The sequence below is a fragment of the Rhinatrema bivittatum genome, chromosome 8 (assembly GCF_901001135.1).
Source record: "Rhinatrema bivittatum chromosome 8, aRhiBiv1.1, whole genome shotgun sequence".
Lineage (NCBI taxonomy): Eukaryota > Metazoa > Chordata > Amphibia > Gymnophiona > Rhinatrematidae > Rhinatrema > Rhinatrema bivittatum.
In genome coordinates, this window is record NC_042622.1 from 170,282,977 (window position 1) to 170,295,453 (window position 12,477).

Below are 12,477 nucleotides of genomic sequence, written 5' to 3' on the forward strand. Positions count from 1 at the left end.
TGAGCTAGGAGGAAGGATGCATATTCACGTTTTCCTGATCCCTATAATAGAAGGTTATAGTAGATTCAGCAGGGGGGAGGGGAAATGACCAATGACGGTATGAGTTTGGAAGTTTTATCTCCCATTCAGTGTCTGTGGGGAAAGTCCATAATGATATACCACCATCACCTACACATTTTTCTCAGGATACGTCCACATAGTAAAATGTAGCTGCTGCTTTGGCCTGCAGACCAGTCTAGAGAAATTAGATTATGCTCGCTCACCAGAGAACGTCTTCCTTTCTTCTGACCTAAGTCTATATATTTTGGGATAGCAGGATCTGAAGTCAGTAGTTCTCTGCCTCTAGTTGGTGGTGACTAGGATGGGATAGAAGGAGGAAAAAAGGAAAGAAAACATTAGTAAAGGGCCCAAGATAAACCTGTTCTTCCCTCTCAAAGGCCAATTCCCATTTGGGCCTGTCTGGAGCATACCGATTGCCTGCATAGAGCTGGGCCAAAAAAAAAGGAAGAGCGAGCAAGGCAGTGAGAGAGAAAAGAACACTGCAGAGAAGAGGCTCAAACACCCACCTCACCCGTGGGAACCACAAACAAAGCTCAATAGTAGGCTCGTGTGTGCATGCAACATGCCAGAGGTCTAGAGTGAAGCAGTCATGGTGGGGAGCATTAGGAGGCCAGATCAGCGGAGCAGATGAGAAAGGTGCATCATTGGGGGAGGAACAAAGTGGGAAGTATTGGGGGGAGGGGGGCAAGTGGCCCATTAAAGAACCCCAGATTGGGGCAAAGACTCAGACCAGAGCACAAGGTAGGCCCGGTTCAGGTGAATGGTGGAATTGGGTCTAGGTGGGAGTAAAGGAGAAAGGGATTTTTTCCACAGACTTTGATGGTTGGGTCATTCTGGTAGCACCAGACTGGCCCAGGTGCCTGTGATATGCAGATCTGGCAAGACTGAGCAGGGAAAGTTTGCTTATAGTAGCAGACTGTAAGCCTCCTTTGTCAGTCCAATAGTGATGAAAGATTCATCTTACAACTTGGCTCTTGAAAGGAGAAAGGTAAGAAACGGGCTACTTAGACATAGTAGTCTTGACCCTCTTGAAAGCGAGGAAGCGATCAATGGTCTTTGGCATATGGCAGAGTCTGGAAACATTTTGAGACTTAGTGCAGACAGAAAGGTGTCGCTCCCTTCAAGTCAGAGGTGCGAATAATTCTAGATTTCCTGAAGGAAGGCCTATACAAGAATCTGATATTAAACTCATTCAAAGTACAGATTGCAGCATTAACATGTTTAGAGGCCAAGTGGAAGGGTCGTCAGCAGGTGCCCATCCAGATGTGGGGCACTTCCTCAGGGCAGTAAAACATGTACATGTCCCAAATCAGCAGGTAGTACCAGCATGGGTACTAAACCTGGTATTGAGGGCCTTAACAAAAGTACCTTTTGAGCCTCTAAGAGAAGCATTGGTAAAGGACTTGACATTGAAGACACTGTTTTGGTAGCAATCTGATCAGCCAGAAGGTTTTCGGAGCTCCAGGCCCTGTCACATAGGGATTCCTACTTGACACTCTGCGAGAACAAGATCATAATCTGCCCAATCCCATCCTTTATGCTAAAGGTAGTGTCAGAATTCCACATGAAATGGAAATATCTCGTCCAGCATTCAGAAGATCAGTGTATGTTGGAACAAAGAAATGCTTGCATCTTTTAGATGTCAGGAAAGCTCTGCTGATATATCTTAGTTACAAATGATTTTAAGAAGTCAGACATGGTCCATCTAGTTTGCCCAGAAATTTGCTTATGGTAGTATCTGCTGCTCCATGCAGGTTACCCCATGCCTTCTGTTAAGGGTAATAACTGCCACTCTGTGCAGGTTACCCCCTTGCCTTCTGTTAAGGGTAGTAACTGCCACTCCGTGCAGGTTACCCCCATGCCTTCTGTTAAGAGTAGTAACTGCTGCTCTGTGCAGGTAACCCTCTATGCAGAAATGTTACACCACTCTTCTTTTTTAACCTTAAGCCTGTAAGGATCCGCAGTGTTTGTCTGGTTTGGAGACCAAAGAAAGAGCCAGGCATCATCCAAGGCATCCATTTAAGAGAAGGATCAAGGAAACTAGTCTATTAGCCTATATTGGGAAAGGCAGACAGGTACCACCCAAATTAAAGACCCATTCAACAAGACCCCAGGACTCATCCTGGGCAGAACACAAGCTAATGTCTCCACAGGATATTTGTAGGGTAGCTATATGGTCCTCTTTACATTCATTTGTAAAGCATTATAGATTGGACCTGCAAGCAAGAGAGGAGGCAACCTTTGGTAGGAAAATTTTAGGGGCCATTGAGGCCTTATCCCACCTGGGATAGGCACTGCTTTGGCATGTCCCACTTGTCTGGACTGGTCTGCAGGATGAAGAGGAAGGTGAAATTTAAACTTAACTGTTAATTTCCTTTCCTTTAATCCTGCAAGACCAGAATGCTCCCTGAGGAGATATATAGGAAAATTGGTCCTTACCTGCTAATTTTCGTTCCTGTAGTACCATGGATCAGCCCAGATTCCTGGGTTTTGCCTCCCCTCCAGCAGATGGCGACAGAGAAGTTTTAACGGACTCCGTCCTATACCCCTGAGGTGCCACCTAGAGTCTGTCAGTATTACACTGTACCCAAGCAGAGAAAAGTAAACTAGTACAACCAAAATTTCCCACCCCCTCGTAGAGCAGAGGGAATGAAAACCATTAACATGAACGAAAACATGCCCATTCTTTTACCTTTTGAAGGTGGGTGCACAATATCAAAACTGCAGAATATGAACATCAACCGGCCGAGCGGACTCTCCATTTCCCCATGGGTGGGACTCTGGACTGATCCAAGGTACTACAGGACCGAAAATTAGCAGGTAAGGACTAATTTTCCTTTCCCTGTATGTACCCGGATCAGTCCAGACTCCTGGGATGCACCAAAGCTTCCCTAACTAGGGTGGGACTGAGAGTTCTGCTCGGAGAACACTGGCCCCGAAGGAACTGGGGCCCGGATATCTAGAAGGTAATGCCTAGCAAACGTGTGTGGAGATTTCCATGTAGCTGCTCGACAAATCTCCTGTGGCGACACCTCCTGACATTCCGCCCCCAAAGTCGCCTGCGATCTAGTAGAATGAGGCCAGAGACCGACCGGAATCGGATGGTCCTGAACTAGGTAAGCCGAAGCAATAGCTTCCTTCAGCCAGTGTGCAATGATGGCCATTGAAGCTTTCTGACCCTTACTGGGACCACTCCATAGGACAACAGATGGTCAGAAAGACGGAAACTATTCGTGACCTCCAAATAATGTATCAGCACACGTCTGACATCCAACTGTCTTAACTCCCTAGACTCGGAAGTAGAAAGATCTAGGCCCGCCAAGGACAGGAGCTCCACCGTCTGATTCAAATGAAAAGAGGACACTACTTTCGGAAGAAAGGAGGGAACTTTTTGTAAAGAAACTCCTTCGTTAGAAATCCTTACGAAGGGCTCCTGACAAGATAAGGCCTGTAACTCTGAAACATGCTGCGCCGATACAATAGCCACAAGGAAAACGACCTTGAACGTCAGATCTTTCAAGGTCGCCCGCTTCAGCAGCTCGAAAGGCGCATTACAAAGGGCACGGAGAACCAGGTTGAGCTTCCATGAATCAGAGGACGCAATGTTTAACGCCACACAGAAAACGAACCACATCCGGATGAGACGCTAGAGTGAGGTCCTGTACCTTTCCCTGAAAACTACCAAGGGCTGCCACATGAACTCATAGGGAATTGAAGGCTAGACCTTTTACTAGACCTGCCTGCAGAAAGGCCAGAACATCCGGAATAGTAGCCCTGAACGGCTCCACCGCGTGGTTCAGGCACCAGTCCTCGAAAATACCCCAAACTCTGACATAGGCTATGGAGGTAGAAGTTTTACGGGACTGCAAAAGCATAGTAATCACTTCTGACGAGTAACCCTTATTTCTCAATCTCTGCCTTTCAAAAGCCATGCCGCTAGAGAAAAGCGATCTACCTCTGTGAAATAAATGGGACCTTGTCGCAACAGACTCGGGGACGGATGAAATCTCAGCGGGCCGTCTACCGGCAGATTGAAAAGATCTGCAAACCTTGGGCGCCTTGGCCACTCTGGCGCAACGAGTATCACCTTGCCCAAATGAGCCTCGATGCGGCGTGGAACCTTGCCAACCAACAGCCACAGCGGAAACACATACAACAGAATTTCCTTTGGCCAGGGAAGTACCAGAGCGTCTACACCTTCTGCTCCTGGCTCTCTTCAACGACTGAAAAATCGAGGAGCCATCGCGGGCCTGGACCATCAGTTGCACAGGAGACTGAAAGCCTCATCGGAGAGTTCCCACTCTTCTGGATCCAACTGGTGGCGGCTATGAAAATCAGCCTGTGCATTGTCCATTCTGGCAATGTGAGAGGCTGCTATCCTGTACAGGTGCTGTTCTGCCCAGCTGATTAAAAGTTGAGCCTCTGTCACCACCGGATGACTCAGAGTTCCACCCTGACGATTGATGTAAGCCACTGTCGTCGCATTGTCGGTGAGAATCCGCACTGATCTCCCCTCTACTAAGGGAAGAAGGGCCTGTAGCGCCAACCGAACCGCTCCAACCGATTGATCGACCAAGAAGACTCTGACCTCGTCCAGTGACCTTGCACTGCCGTTCCTCGACAAACCGCTCCCCACTCGGAGAGGCTGGTATCGGTGATTACCACTATCCAGGAGGGAATTTCCAAATCCATACCCCATCGTAAATTGTCTGGACACAGCCACACACAGCCGTGCCGAATCCGTCAGTGGTAGGAGAAGATGAAACTGTTCGGAGAGCGGATTCCACTGGGAGAGCAAGGCTGATTGAAGAGGACGCATATGCGCAAAGTTCGAGAGTGGAAGCTATTGAACCAAGGACCTACAAATAATCCCAGACCCTGGGACGAGGCATGGATCGCAAGGACTCCACCTGAGTGAGAAGCTTGGACAATCTTTCCTCGGTAAGGAAAATCTTTCCCAAGATCGTGTCGAACCGAGCACCCACAAATTCCAAGGACTGGGAAGGAACCAGGTGACTCTTGTCGGGGTTGACCACACAACCTAACGAGCTCAACATCTGTAGCACCCTCTGCACTTCGCTCGAATCAGACAATCGTCCAGGTAGGGGTGTACCAAAATCCCCTCCTTTCGCAGGGCCGCTGCCACAACCACCATCACCTTGGTGAAGACTCTGGGCGTTGTCGCCAGACTGAACGGTAGCACGCAAAATTGAAAATGATGTCCCAGGATCGCAAACCACAGATATTTCTGATGATCCGGGTGTATAGGAATGTGCAAGTAAGCTTCTGTCAGATCTAGAGATGCTAGGAATTCCCCTATGTGTACAGACGCTATCACCAAGCGAAGAGTTTCCATCCGAAAATGAGGCACCTTTAGAGTCCAATTGACTCTCTTAAGTCTAGGATGGGACGGAAGGTGCTCTCCTTCTTGGGCACCACGAAGTAGATGGAGTAGCGCCCTTGCCTGCGCTCTCCTGCGGGTACTGGAACTATGGCGCCGCAGAGTGACCTGTACCGCCTGAGTTTTTGGTGGTACCTGCATGGGGAAACCATGTACCGCTCATGGATTGGCCGAGCAAAATCTAACACGTAATCATGTTCTACTATACTGAGGACCCACTGATCTGAGGTTAAGTTGGTCCACTCTTCTAGAAAAAGGGATAAACTCCCCCCTATTCTTGGGACGGAAGAGTGGACTGGCCTCGCTTCATTGCGCTGACTTGGGACCTCCATGAGATTGTAGGGCTCCATCTCTGGCAGGCCGGTGCCCTCGAAAGGACTGATTCCAAGAAGATTGGCAGCCGGAACCCTGTCGAAAGGACGAACTGGCAGAACGTGAAGAGCGAAACCGGCGATTTCTCCGAAATCTTACCCGTTGAAGAAAGGATCCTCTCATCCTGGGTCTATCCTCCGGCAACCTATGGACTTTATTCTCCCCCAGAGATTTTATCATATCCTCCAATTGTTGCCCGAAAAGCAGCTTACCCTTGAAGGGTAAGGAACTCAGTTGAGCCTTAGAGGAAAACATCCGCAGCCCAGTGTCTAAGCCAGAGGAGTCTGTGGGCTGACACAGCCGAGACCATAGTCCTGCCAGAAGTCCACAACAGATCATAAAGCACGTCAGCACTGTAAGTTACCGCCGCCTCCAGGCGCTCGCTTGCACTGCCTCACTCACAGAAAGGGATGCTGCCGCTTGCAAATAGTGAACCCAGTGGAGACTGGCTCGCAGCGGGAAACTGCTGCACATAGTGGCCCGATCTCCTAGGGCCGAAACCTCAAAAATCTTTTTAAGCTGCAACTCCAATTTGCGATCCTGCAAATCCTTCAGGGCAGTGGCTCCTGTTACCGGGATGGTGGTTTTCTTGGTCACTGCCGAGACTGCAGCGTCCACCTTAGGGACCTTAAGGAAGTCCAGCGCTTCCTCCGGAAGCGGGTATAACTTGTCCATAGTCCGACTGACCTTTAAACCAAGGTCCGGAGTGTCCTACTCCTTAAACAAAAGATCCGTAACTGACATATGAAACGGAAAAGATCGAGCTGGACCCCTGAGGCCCACCATCACCGGATCCATAGCCCCAAACTGTGAGTCCTCCAGAGGAACCCAGCTCTTCCAGAATGGCCGGGATAAGTGGACCTAGCTCATCCCTTCTGAACAGGCAGACCACTTTGGGATCATCACCCTCCACTAAAGGCACAACTACTGGCTTGGCCGGCTGGAGCTGGTGATCCTGATCCGCATCCGGTCCCTCACCAGGGGCTTGCGGAGGAGACTCTCCTTCATCCACCCTGTCCGTTTCTGAACTGTCTACCTGACAGAAAAAAGGACCAGAGAGGGCGTTTTGCCTTGAGGGCTTCTATGCCATTGTGTGACTTGGTACGCTTCTGGAGTGATGAGGCTCCTGTCCCAGCCCCCAGCCACGGCGGGACCTCACGAGGTACCTTAGTACCCTGGCTCTTTGCTGCTTTTCGTGCTTTGAAGGCTTTATGAAGCAACAAAACAAAATCGGAGGAAAACGAGGAAGAAGACGCATCCAAGCTCTTTCCCCATTCCTCCTCTGAGGAAAAGATCTGCGCTGCCTGAAAGTCACCCCCCCCCCCCCTCCCCAAGGGCAGCAGGACGTGGCGAAAGAGGTGGCAGAGAGCTCCTCTCCCCCAGGGCAGCCTTCTCCTGCAGTAAGGCTTCAGTGCCTGCGCTGAAAAGAAGGTCCTGAGGCTGCCGCAGCAATTTTGCCCTCCCAGAGTCCCTGCGTGCTCTAGAGCTGCTGCGATTTCGCCAGAATCTGCTTCTCCGAAGAGCCTTCCCCTTCCAACAAGCACCCGGTACAAACTCCGGCCCGCAGGCCTCACCATGCGGCATGATCCCCAAGCTAAATTAGGATCAGGGCCTGAAAAAAGAACCAGCGCGACCAAGACAAACCCCCGGGAACTCATAGGAACTGAAAAGGATGGCGAAAACGGAAGGAAGGAGGGCCGAAAGAGACCACTAGGTCATCTCAGAAATTAAATAAATCACCTCAGCGTTGTTTGTCCTGTGTACAGTTCTTTCGAGGGTGAGTGAACCAGGCTACCCTCAGCCGCGGGCAGTTACAGGGCTCCCAACCCTCTGCTACAGAGCCTCTGTTACCAGGGGGGATGGTCCTGCCAGGACCTAACAACCCCTGAGAGGCTTAAAGAGATATCTTCTCTCTCTCTGGTTTTTGTTTTTTTTTTTAACTAAATCCTTGTCCTTTCTTTTTTTTTTTTAGGATTCTCTAAGGAACAAATACCAACAAAACTAAAAACCTAACACTAAACCCAAACTAAAGGTTTTGCACTTCCACCATCTGCTGGAGACAGAGAAATACTGACAGACTCAAGGTGGCACCTCAGAGGTATAGGGACGGAGTCCATTAAAACTTCTCTGTCTCCAGCTGCTGGAGGGGAGGCAAAACCCAGGAGTCTGGACTGACCCGGGTACGTACAGGGAAAATCAAAATCATTCAATTTCTTTTCTCCTTTTCTCTCTTGCTGTTGAAAATGGAGAAGGAGGGTAATTTAATGTATAGTTTGGTACTTTTTCCCTCTCTTACCACTGAATGTCTCTTGGCGGTGAATCTTAAAAAAAAATAAAAGAGAGAGAGAAGGGAAAAAGATAATGTAAGCCCACTCTTTCTATACAGAACAAGAAGTAAGGGTGATACCAGAGAAGGAAGAATAGAAGAAACTGTTCGTAATCTGGATAAGTATCTGAACCTTTCTTTTTTTTTCTTTCTGATAAATATAGGGAATAAAGAAGGAGCAAAGTACAGTAGTAGAGGGGAAAAGGAAGCTAAGATAATAGTTTATTGACTTCATATCCTGTTATGCCAGAATATATAGGCTGTCAGAAAAAAGGAAGAAATTCTGTCTCCACCTACTGGTAGGCGAGTGTAATCCCATTTAACTGTGGACAGGTCTATCAGGTCTCAAGGAAAGGAAATTACCATTACTTTCTTTTGGCACCATGGCAAGTATTTAGGGTGGTGAAATAAGGTTAGTATTCTGCTGTTAATTTAGTGCTGTGTATACATGAACTGTGTACATATGAAATTCACTGCCTTGTCAAATGTGTCCGAAAAATGTTAGGCAGATTCCATGTTAATGTCCACTTTCTCCTCAATGTAAACATGTTTTAGCCTGCAAGTGGACAGAGAGTGAATCAGGCCGGATGTTTGAGCCAGCAGAGGTCAGTCACCTGGTTACGTGGGAAGATGGTCGCTGTAGCAAGGAGTTCCTGACTTCAATTCCTCAACCTCAGTCACATCAGAGCGTAGCCACAGGGTTTGGATGTGCCACGATCTACTGGTATTTAAAGAACAGGTAGTCTGCCCTTTCCATGGTTTAATCCTATTTACTGTGTCCATAATGTAAAAAATATTGGTTCTAGTTCACATTATGACTTCCCACAAATCCATACACGCTTTCTGTTTGGAGTAGGTGGGCAGCAAATTAACACATTTGAAAAATAGACAATAGGGTTGGTTCAGTGGCTGTGCGCGGTCATGCGGAGGATCTGCGTTCTGTTCCCAGACCAAGTCTTCTGCTTTCCTGGCTGTCCTGTTGGTTCAGTGTCTGTGCATGGTCATTCAGAGGACCTGGGTTCAGTTCCCAGGGTGGTTGGAGCTGGGGATGCAGCAGAGGGAATCAGTTATTGCACAGTGGTGACACCTGCTGGCTGGATTCCGTGCCCATGGCTGCAGGGTTCTGGCTCTCAGGTGAGGATTGCTGCTGCAATGACTGAGCTAAATGAGCTGAGAAGGAATATAAAGTAGAAGAAGAAAGCCCTGGTAGTTGCAGATGGTGCTGGATCCTAGCTTTGGTTCTGACTGAGCTGAAAGTCAAAAGAAGCAGAAGGAAATGGTCTAAAAAAGTTGCTGGTAGAGAATTTTCAATGAGCTGATCCCACAACATTTGCCATGGCAATAGCAACAGCTACTGGGGTGAAATAAATTCTCCAAGCTGAGTAGCCTTTGCCTAATTTTTACCTTGTAGTCGTGCATGTGTCGTCAAAATCATTGGCAATGTGATGAGAGAGAAAATTGCTGCTGAGTTCCTTCACTCAAGGATCTTTTTTCTTTCTCTTGAGGCAGCCCAGAGTTTCTGGAGCGGTATAATGCAGCAGGCACTATCCATGACTACGTGGTTGCCATGTTATGTGACCTGAAACATCCCCGGATGTCTGTACAGAACGCGACTAGCTGGGGATATTTTAATAGCAGAGACAAATGCTGGAATGCTGACATGTGAGTCTGCATAGCGAATGCTTTCATTTTTTTGATAAAATGTACTAGATTTTCACCCCTGTTCACAAAGGTGCGTTACACATTATTTGCTTTTTTCCTATGAGCTATGGATGATTACAGGTGACAGGAGGCAGTACAGACTTGGAAGGGAAAAGAATACCACGGTGGGAGGAAATATCCTAAGATAGTCAAACAATGTTTAATTCTCAAAGAGAGAGAGAGAGGGAGCGAAGGATTGAGGTTCAGATGAGGTGAGTAGAGCACAAGGAGTTGATGGTTGGCCATTAAAGATGGGCAATGGTGATTATAAAGCAAAAGTAGTTCGGAGGAGAATTTTGCAAGTTGTTTGTGCGGTAAATGATTCCCACATATTAATTGGCTGTTTGAAAATCTCCTGCCTTCGGTATGGCTAGAAGTGTGCACATTGTTTCACAATTCCCATACTTTTCCCTGCATTCAGCAGAGGAGTTTCTGGGGCATGTTGCATTTTCAACTCTGCATGTTATTTTGCATGAAAATCTCCCCGCACCATAGGCAGGTACAAATATCTGCACGCATTCTCTGAAGCATGGTACAGTATCCTCAGGTACAAATTACCCATGGATTCTTTTCCAAGCTCTGCTACTAGCTTTGTGTTGGATTATGGGCAAGTATTCTTATCTCCCTATATCTGTTTGTAATTGGTTCTGCATGGAAGTAGTTTTCCTATAGATCTAAGTATTCACTGAATGGCTGTATTTCTTTTTTCAAAGTTTGTATGGAAAGTGCTATATAGATTTGTAATTGATAAACCAGTGTGTGCACTCGGGACTTGATTTATTAAGCTTTTCTCCAATAGACAAAGAACAGGAGAAAAGCTTTAGTGAATCAGGCCCTAAATCAGCTTAATGCCTGATCTTACATATGTCCCTGAAGCACTTCTCAGACTCCAGTATTGTGAATTGTTTCTAATATTATTTTAGTTTGAGAGGATCCGGCTTCCCAGTTTCCCTGCTCCCTGAGATAGCTGAGTCTGGGAGCACTGCAGGCAGCACCTCCTGTGAGTGGTTCAGTGTCCCTTCAGGAACTGAAGTAGGAGTTGCCCTGGGAGATTTCCAGTGCTCTGTTTATTCTTGTATGACCGACACAACTGATGCAGGTAAAAAAAAAAGCAGGTTGAATTGGAAATAAAATTGCTATATGTTTAATTTTCTGTGATCCAAGTATTTAACTAATTTAAAACTAGATTACCTAACTTTGTGTTACACTGCCCATGTATACAGCACCATGTAAGGCAGAACTAGATAATTCAATTACAGTGAAATAATGTTTATTACTTTTAGTCAAACAGATGCAATAGGTAAGTGGGTTCTCTGTTCTAGAAGAGCCTTACAGTCTAAGCCTGCCTATTCTGGTGGCAAACATAATTACGGAGTTGGTTAGATTGAAAGATGACTGGAGCTCCATTGAGTCCAACCTTTTCCTGGTTGTCTTTCGGCTATCTGTAAATGGTAATTTCCCTGTACGTACCCGGATCAGTCCAGACAGTGGGTTAAGCCTCCCTTCCAGCAGGTGGAGACAGACCAAAACTGAAAGGACGTCCCACATTAGGACAGACCCTATCCTATAACCCTTCTGTATTCGTCTGTCTCCAGCAGGTGTAGCAGCTCCCCTTCGGTTCTCTGCCAGGCTAGTCAGCCTTTTCTTCTTCTTCTTCTTAGGTTCAAGCAAGTACTTATTGGGTTTATTCTTTAAAAAAAAAAAAAGTTCTCCTTCTGTCCTTAGTATTTTTTTCTTCTGTGAGGGAGATGGCTCCGTCTCCCCGCTCTTGCTGGACTCAGGGGGGCTTTGCCCCTTGTGCGCTGCATAGCCTGGGTCCGTGATCGCTTCCAGGTGTGGGGACCGAGTCTCTCTGGGGCTCCTCTCCCCCCCCCATCTGGCTGCCGAGAGTGTTTAGGACCTGCTGCTGCGCTCAGTAAAAAAAAAGTTTAATAAGTTGCAGGTATTCACCTACCTCCGACTTATTGCAGCAGTGGACCAGTATTTTATATTTTTTTCTGGTCCTCGCAGGCCTTGAACCGGCCGCCAGACAGGCAGGAGTCAGCAGGTTTCCCTCCTGCTCACTCCGGCCCTGCAGGCTGTCAATCAAAGCTTTTTTTTCTTCAGTCGCGGCAGGCAGCCTACCTCTCTTGTGGGCTGCCCTCTCCGCGTTTTTCGAGGCAGGGCCTCTGCTCTGCTTGCCTGCCGGGTGGGGAAGGCCCCTCCTCGGCAGGGCGGGGGTGGGGGAGGCAAAGATATGGCTGCCATTTTAGCTGCTCGTGGCAGGAGCCCTGCCTTGGATATGGAAAGCAGGGATTCCTCTCCCCCGCTTTTTCCTGTGGTTCAGGGGTCAGATGGGAGTGGAGAGGTACCAGCAAGCACCGGAAAGGATTCGGTGACCGCAGAGCAGGTGACCCACGGTGGCTTTTCTGTGGATTTCATTTTGCTGTTGCATGAGGCCTGTCTCACCAGGCAGGAGCTGGCGAATAAGTGGCCAGCCTCTCAGCCAGTCCGGGTTGGCTTTAAGAAGCCTTGGGCTGAGGCACCTCCGCGGAAGTGGGGGCATTTTGTGCCTGTTGGGTCTCAAGTGTTCGCTTAGTGATGATACTTATTCTGAGGGCGCTGATCCAACGGGCGA

At 48.0% G+C, this 12,477-nt stretch overlaps 1 protein-coding gene across 1 annotated transcript in view; it reads left to right on the forward strand.

The window, feature by feature from the left end:
• Positions 1–12,477, forward strand: part of SHPK (sedoheptulokinase) — a 34,688-nt gene that overhangs the window by 761 nt on the left and 21,450 nt on the right. The window contains exons 3-5 of the mRNA XM_029611341.1: positions 8,715–8,898; positions 9,669–9,821; positions 10,784–10,959. Of these exons, the coding sequence (XP_029467201.1) occupies positions 8,715–8,898; positions 9,669–9,821; positions 10,784–10,959 (513 nt within the window). The remainder of the gene's footprint in view (positions 1–8,714; positions 8,899–9,668; positions 9,822–10,783; positions 10,960–12,477) is intronic.